General features: G+C 51.3%; 2 protein-coding genes across 2 annotated transcripts in view; both read right to left on the bottom strand.

Moving 5' to 3' along the window:
* The window catches only part of CAPN5 (calpain 5), a 59,683-nt gene that overhangs the window by 15,129 nt on the left and 26,928 nt on the right, over positions 1 to 17,626 (bottom strand). Inside the window, exon 3 of the mRNA XM_050912592.1 lies at positions 5,715 to 5,846. Coding sequence (XP_050768549.1) covers positions 5,715 to 5,846 — 132 coding nt within the window. The remainder of the gene's footprint in view (positions 1 to 5,714; positions 5,847 to 17,626) is intronic.
* OMP (olfactory marker protein) lies at positions 9 to 488 on the bottom strand. Its single transcript, XM_050912606.1, has one exon. The coding sequence runs from the start codon at positions 486 to 488 to the stop codon at positions 9 to 11; it is 480 nt and encodes a 159-aa protein (XP_050768563.1).

The raw sequence follows: 17,626 nt of genomic DNA, 5'->3' as shown, positions 1-17,626 counted from the left end.
AGAGGGGATCAGGCTTTAAAAACAATGGAGCCCTTCAGCTGAGCTGGTTCGAGGCCATCGGTGAAAGCGAGGAGGAAATACATCACCTTGCGGATCTGGGCTAACTCCGCTATCCGCTCCCCAAATTCCTGGGCATCTGCCTCATTGCACTCCACCTCCTTGGCCCCTGGCTTCTTCCAGAAGATGCCCGCCGGCTCCAGCAGCTGCCGGTTCATAAGGTGGGTGAGATCAGGAGTCCAGTGCTGGGAGGTGCCGGTCACTGTGACCTTCCCAGGTCTCTCCAGCTGGATGTCCCAGCAGAGGAAGCGCAGGTTGTGCTGCTGGATGAAATCCACTCGGTAGACGTGCTCGTTGGGACACAGCAGCTTCTCGCCATCCTGGGGTCTCACGTTTTTTTGCTGCAGGCTCTGGAATCGCAGTCGCATGCACCGGGTGAGCTGGTCATCGCGGATGAAGGGCAGCTCGAGCATCCCTGCCTCCGCTGCCATCGCCTCGGCTGCTCCTCTGCTAGGTCCTCAGCAACGTTTGGCTCTCAAACAGGATGCGGAGGGGGAAAAAGCTGCCAAGCCCCCAGAGCTGGTGCCCGCTCTCAACGGTCCCAGCGGTGCTAGGCAACCCGGGCCAGTAATGCAAAACACCCTCCGGGGCTTCCTCTGGGTGCCCTCCCGCCTCGTTTGCAGATTAGGAACTGATGGTGCTGCTGTGCACGATAATCTATAGGGAAGGGACATCTGATGTCAGCCTCCCTGGCAACCTCCCTGACAACCACCGCTCGTTATCCCAAAACGAAGGCGTGCCGTCAGGGATGCCACCGGACAGGTCTGGGTGGCAGTGGCTTGCTCTGAGTATAGGCTCATAGGATAATTCAGGTTGGAAGGGGACTCTGGAGGGGTCTGGTCCAACCTGCGGCTCAAAGCAGGACTTACTTCAAGGTTAAATCAGGTTGCTCAGGGCTTTGTCCAGTCCATCTTTAAGTATCTCCATGGATGGACATCCCACAGCCTCTCTGGTCCCCTGTTCCAGTGTCTGACCACGCTCATGCTGAAGATAAGCTGCAGCTTGTGCTGTTGTCTTTTGTCCTGTGACTGTGCATCCCCAGCAAGAGTCTGGCTTCATCTTGTCCCGCACCCTCCGATTAGGTAGCTGCAGACAGCAATAAGCTCCCCCTTAGCCCTCCCTTCTCCTGGATGCATAAACCCACTTCTCTCAGCCTCTCCTCATATCTCCTGTGCTCCAGACCATCTTGGTAGCCTCCATCAGGCTCGCTTCAGTCTGCCACTGTCTTCTTCTGGGGACCCCAAAACAGTGCCCAGATGGGGTTAACAAATGCCAGACAGAGGGACAGAATAATTTCCCTCACCCGGGTGGCTGCACTCATGTCAGTTTGGCCCCACATGTGCTTGGCCTTCATCTTTGCCATGGTACTCATGGTTAACTTGTCCCTCAGGACCCTGTGTCCTTTTCTGGATGGCACAGCTGGCAGGAGTCAGGCTCCACACTGCTCCTCCAGCAGCAGGTAGGCACCAGCAGCTCAGCGTGGGTCCCGCCTGCCTTCGAACGGACTGGCCCGATGTTGGCGAGGGTGCTCACATGTGGGCTTCACCTTAGCGCGCCTGGGAAAGGGAAACTCGGGTAGTCTTCGCCTTAATGCTTGTCTCTTTGGGCCAGGTGGAGAAGCAGGTCCAAGACGCAAGCAACCTCTTTCCAGGCACTGTAGGGATGCTCTGAGCTCACATGAGCACCAGCAAGACCATCATGCCCAACCTGGAACCACTCATTCCCCAGTAAATTGCTGGGCACAATTAAATCCAGAGCACAGGTGCTGTGATGGTGTGTTGTCTGGACAGTGGATGGGATAAAGGGGGACAGCGGTCAACACGTTCCTCTTCGTAGGGTGCTGGGTGGCTCCATGAGGCTCCGGATCCTGAAGAGAGGTGCCATGCCAAGCCATGCCCCTTCTGCCAAGTGGCCTCATGACACAATGGCTAAACCACAGCCACAGTTTTAGGTGCACCATGGAAAAGGCCTGACTCCTGCAAGCGTGCTGTGGTATCTTTGGGATATATTCACTGGTTTGGACACTCGGAGAGTGCAGGTGTTTCAGCATAAAGCTTTAGAGTGGATGTTGTATGGAGTCAGGTTGTTTGGGTTCTCTCCATCCTATCTGTGACTCGGGTTGGCTTCTGCCACATGCCATGTTTGCAGGGCACTGTGGGAGCTCAGACTGTGTTAAATGAACTCCAAGAAACAGTTGTTCTAAAATATTTTTACAAAAGGCTGTGCCAGCACTGTGTCACACTTGGCTCACAACCACCCAGTATCATCCCTGGAGGCTATCACTTTGACTTCGAGAAGAAGTCCCCAAAATGACCATCAGAAGCTGGCCCTGGCCAGACAAGCCACAGACACCAGGGGCCCAAGGTGGGTCATTTTCCTGGGAATTGCCCTGCAGTCACCAGTCTGCTGTTACTCCTAAAGACTCTGAGGACAGAGTCAAGAAAGCTAAGAGCTACACAGACCCGTTTGAAGGGACAAAAGAGACGTCTGAGGAAACCTGACCCTTCTGGCTGTTCTCTGAGCTCTTGCCTCACTTGTTTACTAGCTTTAAAACACCTTTAGCAACAACTGTTGATCCAGCCCTTGGGTTTTAAAAGTTAAAAATGCCTTCAGGTAACCCTGGAGACCTTTTTAAGCTGAGCTACATGTGACAACGATGTCACATGCACCTTGCTTGGACTGCCTTGTTTCTTTTACCGCCATATGTGGTGGCAGTAGAAGGAGCAATGACCTTGCACCTAATGATGAACGGACTGCAGTGGGGGCCCAGCCCCCAGGCACCCTGTGATGTTCCCTCCCTGCCCCGCTGAGGTACAAGATCAGCCCTCAGGGTCTCCTCAGAGAGCAATAACTAACCCCAGGTTGTAGAAGACCTATGCAAAATGGACTTTGGGAGGTGGATGCCTTCAGAGCCATCTGCTCATGGCATCCCATCCAAGACTGCCCTGTGCTCCGGAAGCAACTGAGAGGGGAGGAGACCAGGCTAGGTGATGGAGATGCAGGGTTGTCTGAACCACTTGGCTTCAGAGCCTGGCCCCTGTCCCTCATTTGTTGGGCAATAACAACGCAACCTGTGGGAGCACAGGCACAGATCCAGACAACTCTTTAGGACAAAGTGCTGCTGGAAATTATTTAAATCCCCCCATTTCAAGGCCTTAATTTCTTTTCATAAGAGCTAGACACCTCTGAAGGGTCACAGAAAGGGTGTTATAGAGCCAGATCACACCTAAAGCCTTGTAGGGTCAGCCAAGACTCAGGAATTCAGAAAACAGCTCTAAATTAAATTCCAGTACCCCATTCCCACTCAGTGACAGGCTTAATGGGGAGTAGGGACATGGAGGGAGCCTTGGGGCGAGGTGGAAGAAAGTGTGTGAATAAAATCCTCTCTTGGGATACACAGGGATGTGCTGGCCCGTCCTATGCCCTTGAAGGTATTCCCCCTCCCCACACTTGAGAGAGACAGTTTCACTGTGTGAAGTGGAGCAAGGGACACACAGAGCCTACGTTACAGCCTGGTGTAAATCAGGATTACATTTTCTAGCAGCAATGGGAGACCTGGGCCAAGATCCCTGTACTGATATTTCAGAGATACTAACACTTGCATCAGCATCTTTCAGCTCCTCCTGGACCCTGAATCAGAGACATTTTGGTGTCTAATCAGTTTAAAAACCTAGTGTTTGCTGCCTTGTCTGTCCTCTCAACTGTTGCTTGCATCAGCATATTGACCAGTCAGGACTAGAGGTTTACCCTGCAGGCATTGGGTCCTATGTGTGGAGATGCCCGAGGACCAAGAAACAACAGGTACCTCCAGCAACGTTATCACAATTGCACGTGCAACTGTACCAGGGACCAAGAGGTCCACTATTTCTGGGCCAACGAAGGGCTCCGTGATCTTAGGCAAGGACCATGCTCTAATCCCAGCACATGCAGCAGAGCTGGTGTCTCTTTGGACCAAGGGGTTAATCTGTGCACTTGATGTCTCCCATTTTGCTTTAAAAGTTGCTGCCGCAGTTTATAGCCATGCTTAATCCTTACAGTTCATCACAAGCTCCCAAAGCACCTTGCAAAGGGGGAGCAAAGATCCCAATTCAGAGGTCTCCAAAAGCAGGGGTGTGCTGAAGCATGTCTGACCAGAGCCCTGTAGTGAACACCACAGCAAACTGAACATCACTGGGAGGGAAGGCCTGGGGAGAGGTCTGCAGCTTGTGCTTTTGTCAGAAAACAAACCTTTCTGAAAGAAAGAGGAGGCAGGTAAAGAAGAACCTCTGAGAGTTAAGGGCATGGAAAATGAGAAGTCACAAACACCCACAGCCAAATTGCCAAGGGAGGAAAAGCAATGCCATTGGCAAACTGAAATAATGAGGTGTCCAAAGGGACCCGGCTTCTGTTCGGCTGGCATTTCCCAGGGCAGGGTGGGAAGTGAATGGTGAGGAGGAAAGACAATTTGCCCGCTCGCCCTTGGGAGACATCAACGCAGAGGAACAAGCTAAACAACCCCTTGCACCACACCTGTAATGACAGCCACAACAGTCACCACAGCCACAGTCTGAGGTAACCTTACTGCTTATCCAGAAGCCAACAACAGCTAGCCTGTTCCCGTATAAAGAAAAGCCTTGATTTTAACAGAAAATGGGGATGCTGCAACAAACACAAATTCCTGAGCTTAGTGTTCATGATCACAAAACCCACGTGCAGCAGAGACTGGAAGTACCACAGCACACAGAGCAGATGCAAAGCCGTATAGGGTGGAGGGACCCCTTTTGGGTCCGTTGCAGTAGCAGGCTGTGGGTGAAGCAGTCTGCACACACTGCAGGACTTTGGTGGCTGCCTTTTGCAGTAAAATCTAGGAGAAGGTGCTTGCAACTTGCTGGTCTCTTGTCCTGCGATGAGGCACGCCTCTACCAGGGTCTGAAGCCCCCCTGCCTTGGCTTTCACAGGACTGACTTCTTCTGTAGCTGAGGACATGGTGGAGATGGGCACAGGCTGTCCAAGGATGTGGCACTGAGCACCTCCTTCCCCCCTGTACCTCTATGGTCGCTCCCCGGGTCTGCAGCCCCTTGCTCTGGTGCAGCTCCTTGGTGGCTTTCTGGCCCGCAACACAGTCCCTTTGTACCCCACACTCGAAGGAGCACTGCTACATGGTGCAATCCAGCCATGGGACATGCCAGGGATGGATGCTTTGGGGAAGCAGAGGCTTGGGAGAGATACTAATACTCTCAAATCACCCTACCCATCCCAGCGCAAGGTGTCTTATTGCCGAGGTGGGCACCCACTGAACAGCCAAAGAGAGGTAACGCCATGGGAACCAGGAAACGGGGCCAAACGCTGCAGCTGAGCATCCTGAATTTTGTTCTTCTTGTTGTTTTTTAGGTTATTTTGGAGTGGGGAGGGTCAGAGTTGGGATCTGGAGGACAGGACGGGACTTGATCCACTTGGTTAAGGAGAGACTGGCCAAAGGTTTGGCTTGAGCGTGATGTGACTGCAGTCATGATGGCTAATTCCCCTTGAAAGAGAGTCCTTTAAGGGAGGTTTTTGCACATGAACCGTTTTTCAGGACCTGAGGCATCCCTGAACAACCAGTTTTTGAGCCGGACAAACACAACGTGAAGCCAAGGTGTTGAAGACAGGCTTCCCCCCTGGCATGGGAAACCGCTTACCTTCTGCCACAGAGACTCCCGGGACGCCAGGGAGGAGCAGGCAGCCACGAACCAGCAGTTCCCGACCTGGCCCTGGTGTAAGTCATGGGAGCTGATCCCGTCCACAAAGAGATGTGGATCATCGCAGATTTCCTGTGGGACAGGAGAAAAACAGACACACTGGGTAAGCAAGGAGACAGGGAAATCAGGAGCAAGGTTTCTTGGCAAAGGAAAATCTCTTTCTCTCTTCCTCAGGCTCCCTTTAAGTCCCACCTGCAGCTTTCTGCTGGCCTTGCTCATCACACCGGTGGCAGGAGGACCCTGCTCTGCCTTCAGCTCTCACCAGGACATGGGCAGCATCACTGCCGAAGTGACGCCAGACCTACACCCTATTCTGCTCCAGCATCAGCACAGCTTTGCTATAATTATCCCTGGTGATAATGGTACATTTTCACACCATTACAGCCCTAGTGACCCATCCCGTCTTCTAAGTCCACTCTTTGTTATTTCTCATAAGTCCTTCAGCTCTCCCTACTCCGTGACTGCTTTACCAGCTTCTCCCTCTCTTATTTTGCTCTGGAGAGCATGAGAGCATCACTCAAATCCACTGTCTCCCATACCGGAACTTGTGGATCCATCCAAAAATAAAACCCCGCAGGAGCAGGGCAGAGCCAGGCATTTAGTTGAGGAGTCGCAGTGCCTAAATCAGACAGTTCACCCAGGAAAGCTCAACGCAGATTGAGGGCTCAGCCACGGTTGCAAGAAGCCAAGTGTCCTCACCCAGGACGTCTGTCCTTCCAGATCTTAGCACAGCAGATGGAGAAAATTCAGTGAGCCAAAAGCTTTGCAGCTGGGCCAGGAGGATTAAATGCTCATTCTGATACCAAAACCAGCATGGTGGATTGTGCACGGGCACCATGAACGGAGAAACTTGGGTAGGAGGCAGCTGGGAGGTGAGCTCATCCCTCCAACCACTCGGGCACCAACCACATCGCCTTTCCTCTGCCCGGCTCCTGCCAGGCTGCCCTCCCTTCTTCCCACTCCCGCTTAGAGCCTGGCCAAGAAAGCACTTAAATAACAGAGGGTGTAGAGCAAGCTTCGTGTGAAACACCGCTTTTTTTTTTTTTATCTTTTCTCCTGATCAATCCAGTTCGGAAGGTCATGTCCATCCGGAGGCTGGGAGCAGATGGGACAGACAAAGAGCTGAAAGAATCTCTTCCCCTTTGTTATTACGTTTAATTTGAAGGGGGGAAAGGAAAAGCAGATTTTCCTTCTTCCCCCGCACCTCCCAATTTTTCAGGCTTGCTGCACCCAGAATAACACGTTCCCCTCCAAACTTTGCACATGAGGACTTCCATTGCCTCTGCCCGTCACGGGGAGGAAAAGGAATCGCTGCTTTGTAAGCACCTCCTGCTATTCCCACCTAACCCAGCCAGCACTGTACACCTGAAAAATAACTTGAGCTCCATCCAGACACAAACTGGGCAGGGATCAAACCCAAGGCAGAGGACTAATCCCCTCCCAGCTGCTGGCGTTGCAGGAGGTTGGAATAGGCGCTAGAGGGAGGCAAGCCGACAGCCACCAAAGGCAAGAGCCACCAGCTCTTCCCAGCATCGCCTGAGTGCAGACAGGGATGGGAGAGGAGCAGTGGGGTTTAACTCCCGTTTCATACCACCGAGGAAGCACCCAGCAGCAGGGGATGCGTCTGTCCTGTCTGTTGGTGACAGGGATGTCTGCAAGATCACCTCTTAGTGATCCTGTTCTGGGGGGCAGAGGCACCGTGTCTTCCCCATTTGAGGACCACAGCTGCCCTTTCTACTCTTGGGTGAACCTGCAGTGTACAAAAAAGGAGTCACTTGGTATTACGCAGACAGGAGAGAACATGAAAGCATGAAAACCATATCCTGCTTGGCAGAAATTAGCATAGGGTAGAGGGTGTCAGATGCTCAGGGACCTTTCCTAAGAGCAGAGCTGCCAGTTAGCTGTGATTTCCCCATCACCAGGAAAGAATTTGCAAATTAAAACCCTGTGGTTGCTCATTTTAATAGAGGGAAGCCCTATGTACTCATCAAAAGGGCAGCCTGCCTGGCACAGATGAGGGGTGCAGCTCATTAGACCCTACTCTCTCGGACCCATGGCAGCAACGAAGGTGCCACGGCTGGAAACGCTCATGCCAGGGCAGGCTCCCCCTGCAAAACACGATTCTCATTTGACTCAGCTTCTCTTCCCACTAATGCCGATGGGTCCCTAAGGGCATATCATTCTTGAAGGATTAATTCAGGCAGCTCTTCAGATGCTGCAGTAGGCGTTCCCCATTCAGGTGCACACTTGGATGTGGCGTTTCAAGGTGCTTTTGGTCCCGCGTGGTTGTGGCTGAAAGCACACTCTTGCTCTACAACTTAGCAGCCCATGGACTTTTTAACCTCCTTCCCTCATAACGTGCAAAACCCCATGGCAGTTTGCAGCTGAATTGGAAGTTTCCTAGGAGCACAAAGGTGCAAATGCCACAATCGTCTGCTGGGGGGTGACAGCCTCTCTCTTGACCTAGGATCTTGCATGCCTGGTGCCTGGAGATGCATCAGGCCTTGGAGAAGGAGTGATGCTTTGCACGAGGATCAGCCCAGCATGATATACAGGTCTGGCTGGAAGGAAACGTCACGTGAGCTCTGCACAAAACTTGTGCAAATCCCAAAATGCTCAGTGAGTCTTCCCAGGAGTCCGCCTTGAAGGGCAGAGAGGGGCTGCCATGCTTCCCTGCAGAAGGACCATGCAGCACTCTCAAGCCCTAGGACTGAGCTCGGTCCCAGTGGACTCCCAGTGATCCTAAGCACAGAATCACCAAATGAATGCTGTTAGAAGGAACTTCTGGAGATCATCCAGTCCATCCCACCTACTCAAAGCAGGGTCAGCTAGAGCAGGTTGCCCAGGACTGTGTTCAGTCAGGTTTTGAATATCTCCAGGGGTGGAGACTCCACAACCTCTCTGGGCAGCCTGTGCCAGTGTTTGGACCACCCTCACAGTAAAGAAGTCTTTTCTCATGTTTAAATGGAATTTCCCATTCTTTCAATTTATGCTCACTGTCTCTTGCCCTGTCATTGGGCACCACTGAGAAGTCTGGCTCTGTCTTCGTCATTCCCTGCCATCAGGTATTTATGCACATCGTTAAGATCCCCCTGAGCCTTCTCTTCTCCAAACTGAAGAGTCTCAGCTCTCTCAGCCTCTCCTCGTGTCAGATGCTCCAGTCCTTTAATGATCTTCATGGCCCTTCGCTGCACTCGCACAGGGGAAGGCAGCATTGCCTCCTTGCTCTAACGCTGTGGAGCTGATCCCATCAGGGTAAGACTTATCCGTGGGTCAGTCTCCCCAGCAAAACCTCCTGAGAAGCTTTCCCAAATCCCTTACACTGGAGCTTCCCAATATTAAATTACTCGGATTCTTCAGTCCCCACTGAAGCTGCTGAGCTCCCACTCACACATTTTGGCCCTCGTCTAGACTGTGTGGCCTTCAATCTGCAGGGATGACACTCCCTGGGTGCTCTGCCTCTACTGAGGTGGGAGCAAGGGACCAAGGCACTGCTTCAGCAAGGCTGCAATGCCCCCAGGATTGCACGGAGCACGGTGGGGCCCTGGTGTGTGATGCAGTACCTTCAGGGTGCAAAGCACACTCACGAGTCACGAAGCACCATGCCCACATGCAGAGGTGGGTGACAAACAGAAGATCAATGGGAACTAGGTCAAAAAGAGCCGAGAAAAGCATTGAACTTACTTTTCCTTTTCCTGTGGACAGAGCTGAAATTGATAAAGAGCTTGTTCTGCAGCCAGACTGAATTACAGGGCCTGGGGTTTGCATGTGCAGGGGGAGGAGAGAAGCAGGGATGCTCTGATCATAAAAGGTCATTCCCTTGTTTTCCTCCCCTCCCTCCCGTGCAGCAGACAGAAACCAGGTGAGCAATAACATTTACCCAGGCGGGCGCATCTCCAAAAAGCAAACACCGTGTCACCCTCCCAGTGCCACGACCCCGAGAGAAGAGGGCAGCGCACAAACGCGCGCACCCACGCACACCCTGGGGGCCTTTTGGGTTCGGGCATCAGCCACCACAGAACCAGCTCAAACTGCTCCACGGCACCCGAGGCTTCAGCAAACAGTGAGTCCGTCCTGTCTTTCATCTCATCACAGCCAGATCCTGGCTTGTGGCTGCTCCTAGCCTGGACACATATGGTGAACAGCAAGGAATAGGCGGGGAAAGCCAAAAGCTATGGCTGCAGGGAAGCTATGGCTTCGACGTGTTGCTCTTAACTCCACCTTGGCCAAGAGAGCTGTCCATGCCTCTTTACCCCGAAGGACAACCTGTCTTGGAGGATCCCAAGGATCCTAAGCACCATCAGAGATGATTTGCCCTCCCAAAAAGTGCCTGCTGAAATGGCCGCTGAGCTCCAGGCAACAAAATACAACTCAGAGAAAGCCTGTGTGGATGGTGCTCTGGAAAGATATAGCCTGATAACGCAGGGAGGGCCAAACTAGTGATTCAAAGTTCTGGTGATTCATATACTCCTTCCCACATCCTTCCTGCTGCCAGGGATGTGGGACAGAGGTGGAAATCAGAGCCAGGGCTTGGAGAGGACTTTGAGGTCCCTGTCAATGAGAGGCTGATTACAGAGGTACCAGGTCTGGCTTATGGGAGCCCAGAATGGGCCAGTTTGCTCCCTCAGGCTTTGGGTTGTTGAAGTCCATTAAGGAAAAAAAAAGACCCAATCAGTGCAATTATCTTGCGCTTGGTGGTGTAATTTTGCTTCCCACCAAAAAGCATGTGGGCTTTTCCTCTGCTCTCCCCTTTGGTACTCTTTCCCCCAACACACACAATTTCCTTCCAAATGCATTTAAACCGGAAAATATCACCCTCGTCTTCTCCATCTAGTCCAATTCCACACAGGCTAGCAATGAGCAAATCACCCTCTAATTGGCTTTATAATTGGTGACTGTCTTATCATAAATGTTTCCCAGTGCAGATTTCTGAGTTTTAGATTCACTGGGGATCTGGATCGTGTCAAGCCAGCTGCGGGGAGGGAAAAAGCTAAGGGGGGAAAATAACCATGTGAGATACAACATCTGCTGCGTGCCAGGACCACTTTTTGCTAACAAGATTTTGCAAGGAGCAGACTAGTCTAATTGCATTGCAGAGCCTGGCTGTTTCAGGAACAATGCTTTCACTCAGACTTGCAAAATCAGCAAGATAATTTATTAGCGTGGCTGCGCTTCCCCCCGCCCGGGCAATGGGGAACCAAAAGGATCCTGTGTCTTAAACGTCACTCACACAGCCAAGACAGCAATAGTCGTCCAAGCAGAGCGAGCAACGGTGACACAGCTGACACAAAGGTCCCTTGCTGCAGGTACCTGCATTGGGATGAGATTTTGCAAAAAGGGCAATTAAAAAATTTGCACCAGGAGTGACATAGGGAAGGGAAATAGGGTGAGTTTGGAAAACCAGGGGTCCGTGTTTTCGGAGGGATTATTATAGAATCATAGAATCATAGAATCACAGAATGATTTGGGTTGGAAGGGACCTTTAAAGGTCACCTAGTCCAACCCCCCTGCAATGAGCAGGGACATCTTCAACTCGATCAGGTTGCTCAGAGCCCCGTCCAACCTGACCTTGAATGTTCCCAGGGATGGGGCATCGACCACCTCTCTGGGCAACCTGTGCCAGTGTTTCACCACCCTCATCATAAAAATTTTCTTCCTTATATCTAGTCTGAATCTCCCCTCTTTTAGTTTAAAACCATTCCCCCTTGTCCTATCGCAACAGGCCCTACTAAAAATTATGTCCTCAGTGGCTCGGCTTCACACACGTGGAAGGGTAGGTTTGTTGGTAATATCTACAACCTGTAAAACTGTTCGTGGGGGTTTGTATTCCCTCAGTCAGGCATCCCTAATGCTAACCTACCCAGACTATCTCAATGTATACACATTTGTATCTGTTATCAGCTCCCACGCCATGCAAAGGGCGTTGGACACTCCACCCACAGCAAACAGGACTTGCTTGTAAAGGGAGGCACCAAAAAAATACGCTCCCCACCAACCCCATGACTCTGCTTGCGTACCTCAGCACCACGCCGTGCCATTTGTTTTGGCACCAGAAAGAGTGGGGACGGTGGCAAACAAGATCTAAAGGTCAATTTGCAGGCTTAGCAGCCTTGATAGGTCCCTCTGCGGTTTTACCTTCTGGGTATCCAAAGTACAAAGGCAGCAAAGAGGTCTCTGTTAAAGCAATGAGACGTGGAGAGACACAACATGCTGTGAGAGCACTGCACCTCCCCAGGAGCAGACGGAGAGGGAGAAGGATGGGAAGGAGACTGGAACAAGTGCAGAGAGCTCGGACCTGCCGTTCCCAGGGATGCACTCTTGAAAAGCCTCACCATTACTCAGCCTAGGACTTCTTCGGTCTCTACCCAGCCAAGACTGATGCAGACGCCACACCGCCTGGCTTTTAGCATCTCCACGCATTCAGACACAGCCCTCCCCAGATTGCCTCTCCCACAGTGAGTTGTTTTGATGCGTCTGGTTGCAGAGCCGCTAAGAAAAAATACTCCCTGGATCCTGACAGCCCTGAGATCTGCACATCTCAGCGCCGATGCAGGAAAGTCTTCGCACGCCTCGCTGACGAACTGTGGGGTGGGATGCTCAGAGCAGTGAGATGATGTGCCCCAGGTTAGCCCATCCAGAGGCAGAAGTGGTCCCTCGTGGTTTCAAGTCCCAGCATAGTCCGGTCACTGCACGAGCCATCGTTCCTTTATGGAAACAATGTCACCTGGCTCCTTTTCATGCTGCATCGCCTGAGCCAGCCTGACCCTTACGAGTGCACACAACTACAGTCTTGAGAAGTGAAGGAGAGGACAGCGAGCAAATGCAGCAGGTCTCAGAGATGGCTCCACCTGGATCTCCTTCCCTTAAATCTTAGTACATGTAGGCATGGGCTCTAGAGAGCTACACCAGAGAGGTGGAGGAGTAGAAACAAATAAGCTCCCATGGCTGTTTTAACTTTAACAGCCTGTGACAGATATACCCCTCTGATTCACCACAGTGCTGCTGGCCACCTTCTCCCAAGTCCCCCCATCCTCCACCATATCCCAGTCCTGAGTTCTCCTACGGATCTCCTTTGACCAAGCTCCCTCGGGATGGTGCCAAGGACTGGCAGGGAAAGGAACAGCCCTGGTTTGGCAGCAACACGGCTTTAAAATACACCCACCCTCCAAAGCCCATCCTCTCACCATGGCACGCTGCGCCCTCAGTTGCGCCAGCACTTCTAGTTGTGGGGTCTAACCTCAACCAGAGGAATTGCTTTGGCTTGAAAGTATCTGCATCAGGCCCCAAACTTGTTCTTGGGGAGGTTCACGGTCATGTTGGTAGAAGTGAGGGACCATGAACCACAAACATAAGCAATGAGGATGTTCCACAGCTTGCACCACTTTTGAACCATCAGTCCCCCCCTGGAGGACATGGTGGTAGGGATGTGTTGGTGGGAAAGGAGGAACCTATTCAAGTAATCCCTGCTGTGAGAAACCACAGTATTTCGGGAGGAATGGTCCAAAACCACCCACTCATCACAGAGCTGCTATGAAATCCTGGGGTAAGCTGATGTGGCCATGAGCTCGGCGGCACCATTTCTGCCTCCAAGCAACATAATTCAGGTTTGGCACTCATGCCTGCTGAACGCTGCCCTGCCTGAATCCCAATTTCTGTGTCTTACCAAAAGCCAATCTTCTAAAACAGGACCTAGGAATCTAAATCATGCAGGAGTTTGTTTTGTTTTGTTTTGTTTTTTAATTATCCTAAGAGCCAAGTTATTGATGGGAAAAGAAAGAACCCGAAGCTGCAAAGGAAAATTGCCTCCACCCTCCACTGTGCATATCTCAGATCAAAACCTCCTAACTACTTTTCCACGGGGATACTTCCCACACCCCCTTGAGCCCTACTGTCCCAGGGCGAGGAACTGCCCTTTGGTTTGTGATTGTGTCATATTTATAGCATAGCAGTACCTTGATCCAAGACCAGAACTTGACCCCACCATAGTCCAAATTAATCCCTGACTATGCATTGATGATGAAGAGGTTATTATGAGTTTAAGCCATTTAAAGTAATGACTTCCAGCCCACACCTATTCTGGTTATTCATACCCTGGGTGTAGCTTTACAAACAGAGAAACCCGCTTTATGAGAAAACCACCCTTTAGAAATGTGGACTTATGAGCTTCTGTTAGCTGGGAGAAGGGACAAAAAGGGGCGTTATTTAGAGAAAATGACTCAATATTCAGCCACCAGGAAAAGGCTGAGCTCCTGCCACTGTTGAGAGAAGGAAGTGGAGAGGAACTTGGCAGCAGGGTTGGCCATAAGCACCCAGCGTTAGCTGGTGCTGGCTGGCACCTCCAAGGGGGAGGGTGTTCACCAAAAAGGATGAAACCTGTATTTAACAACCAGCGGGGATCTTCCCATGAGGCCATGGGCTTGAGTCATGAAACTGCAGGAGTTCACAGAGACGTCAAACTCAAGCAAGCTTCATCTCTCCTTGGTAACATCGCTTTCCCCCATGGTGATTTCCTCCTGACCTGCTCGACTTTCCCAGTAACACAGGCAATAGGCAGCATTTCCAGATGAGACTTTGAAGCCTTCAATTCATGCTCAGTTTGCTGCCAGTTTACTGAGAGACTCAACAGGTCTGCAGGTACAGCAGCAGCAGCTCCAAGACAGGAACATGCACAAGCTCTCCCAGCAATAGGTAGCACAGGGTCTCCACACAAGCTCACTACATGGTTTACATGGGCTGTATACAAGCTAAACATGTGTATGGTTAGACTTTCAGCCAGTTTGTCCAGTTATTAAGCACTCTGTTTACGTTTCCCATCATTAATTCTTACACGAGTCTATCACTGGTATTTCTATCAGATCACAGTCAAGCTTTAACCATCCATGACCACTCTCCATTAAGATGGTTTGTCCACCCTTTTCCTTCCTGGAGCGGAACTGGAAGGAACACATCACTGAGCGGTGGTTTCTTCCCTAAGGTCCAGAAATATCAAAGATGTGGGATGCTTTGTTTCGTCTCTACGTGAACACACAGGTCACCCCTCCCAAGCTGCAGTCTCTTGCCTTGTTGGTCAACACAGCTCCTGCTGGCCCCAGGTATCACCCGAAGGGGACAGATGCTTCAGCTTGCCCTTGCTGACCTTATTTCTTCTTATGAGATCTGAGTGAGACATCACCAGCCTCAAGGGGTGGAGAAGTGGTGCCAGCTTGCCCCTGCCCCACAGGGACTGGGAACAGTGGCTGAAGCACTGATCTCCTTTAGGGCACCTGAGAAGCCAGGGCCAAAAAGGGGGTGAAGCCAGAGCATTTGGCAAAATCCCGTGAGAGCATCATCCTGGGGTGCTGCTTTGGGCTGCACTTTCTGTGCTGAAGGATAGTCTAAAAGGGAGCTATTGGTGGGTCTTCATAGAGATGAGCATCCAGATGAGGATGTGAAGGGGTCAACAGATCACACAGGTTGGCACCCCGCTGTGCAGGCTTGGTCCTGGCGAGCTCAACTACCTGTGCTGTGCTCCAGGGCACTGCCAACACCTAAAGGTTTTGTCCTTTCTCAAGGATGCTTTTCATTCTCCTCCACTTCTCCAAGTACCCCAGTTCAAGACTGTCTTGCCTGGGGCATAGCAGGGAGCTGAGCACCGGGTCCTTACAACCGCACATGGCAGCGAGACAGCACGCAGGTTGGGGACAGATGGCCACGAGCATGGGTAGGATGGTCAAGCAGGGCAGCACCATCCCAAGGAATTCATGCCCTCATTGCACAGTGTTTCAGCACACACAGGTCTAAATGATTGCATTGGGCTAAGTGCCTTCGCTTAGGACAAAAACCCCACCCTACCATGCTTCCCTGCACAGCACATCGCAGTCTGCTTCATAAACAGGTTTTTAATCTTCGCAGGGCTTTGGGGCAGCACAGTCTCTGTGTTAAATTATATATATCAGAGGAGAAACAGTGCCATTCCACTTGTCAAATTGTGTTGGGGTTTTATTTTAAAAAGGGACAACTTGGAGAATTTAATGCTCCGTACAAATAATTCAGACGGCGTCAGTCATTTGGCAGCAAGGAAAGGACAAGCCCTTGCCCTGGGGTGTTTACAAAGAAAGACAGACGCTAGCTGCATTTATTCATTCCCGGTCAACCCATTGATGCTCCTGGACTGGACAGGAGTCCAGGCTCTGCTGAGCGAGGCAAGAAGGAAAGATGATGGAGAGAGGGTTTGTACCTGTTCCTTTACAGGTGTAGGTATCCCTCTGCCCCGACCACATATGCATTACAGGGTTACCATATATTTAAATGGAACAGAAATGCAGAAGCAAGCGAGCGTGCACACAAGATCCAAGGGGTGTACACTGAAGCTAAGCCATTTCGCAACAACAACAACAACAACAACAACAAAAAGGCAGATCCTGAGGCGGGGACTGGTCTTTAGAGCAAGTGATCCAGAGCCGTGGCGTTTTCCTCTCCTGGAAAAATAAAACTGGATGGTGCTTAGAGGAAGCAGGTCCAGTTTAGTTCAACAGGGAGTTAATTCAAGCAAGTGCTGTGACCTCTTGTTACGCAGAAATCAGCCTACATATCCACGATGGTTCCCTCTGGCTTCGAATTCGCCAGACCAAAGAAACGGCCCCTTTTCTGCTCCAACTGGAGGGCCAGCGTGGCTCCGGCTGTTGTCCTCCCACCGACGTGTGGTTTGACCCCAGCCAGCAACCAAGCACCACACAGCCGCTCACCCCTACCGCCTCCCAGTGGGATGGGGAGGAGGATCAGGAAAAAAAGTAAAACTCGTGGGTTGAGATAAGAACAGTTTAATAACTAAAGTAAAATAAAACATAATACTAATATTATAATAATAATTGTAATGAAAAGGAATATAACAAAAAAAAAAAAAGAGAAATAACACCCAAGAAAAGACAAGTGATGCACAATGCCATTGCTCGCCACCCGCTGACGGATGCCCCAGCAGCGATCCGCCCCTCCCGGCCAACTCCCCCCAGTTTATATACTGGGCATGACGTTCCATGGTATGGAATACCCCTTTGGCTAGTTGGGGTCAGCTGCCCTGGCCATGCTCCCTCCCAGCTCCTTGCCCACCTGCTTGCTGGCAGAGCAGGGGAAACTGAAAAGTCCTTAACTTAGGATAAGCGCTACTTAGCAACAACTAAACCATCAGTGTGTTATCAACAGTATTCTCACACTAAATCCAAAACACAGCACTGTACCAGCTACTAGGAAGAAAATTAACCCTATCCCAGCCGAAACCAGGACACCACTTCTTGCAGCAGCCGGACTCAGCCCTCGGTTTTATCGCACCTCATGTTTTATTTTCCTTCTGCAAGAGGCAGCACCGTGCCTGATCGAGACTTTGCAAGGGCTTCGGCAAAAGGTACTTGTTCCAGCAGGACCGAGCCTGCCCTTAACACAGGCAAATCGCCCCAAAAATCCCATCCTTTCTGAGGGCTCAAAAATTAGAGCTTACAGGCGGCACAGCACCTCCCAGCTTGCACCAAGATGAAAAGCCTGGGCTGATCCAGGGCATAACTAGCTCTGTACCTGCTCCGCAGGCTGAATGTGCCCCTCCGGCACCCCAGAGCCAAATCTGGGAGGATTCGCACCATTCCCTCCCATGGACCTCAGAGGGCAGTAGATGCCCAGGGCTCCTTTCTGCGACACTCTCTGCTACCGTTATGCTCTTCGCCGTTACCAATACAATAATTTCTAGGCACCGACACGCATTTGCATTAAGAAGCAGGCAATTAATCTAATCCACTGATTTTACTGTTGCTTTTGCATTTAAGGCCATGTCCTTCTGATGCCGAGAACAGAGCAGACTGGCTGGCTAATTCCTTATCAAAGGCTGC

Source organism: Gymnogyps californianus, chromosome 1 (genome assembly GCF_018139145.2).
Source record: "Gymnogyps californianus isolate 813 chromosome 1, ASM1813914v2, whole genome shotgun sequence".
NCBI lineage: Eukaryota > Metazoa > Chordata > Aves > Accipitriformes > Cathartidae > Gymnogyps > Gymnogyps californianus.
Note: the sequence above shows the minus strand (reverse complement) of the source record. Positions and strands in the feature narration are given on the sequence as shown.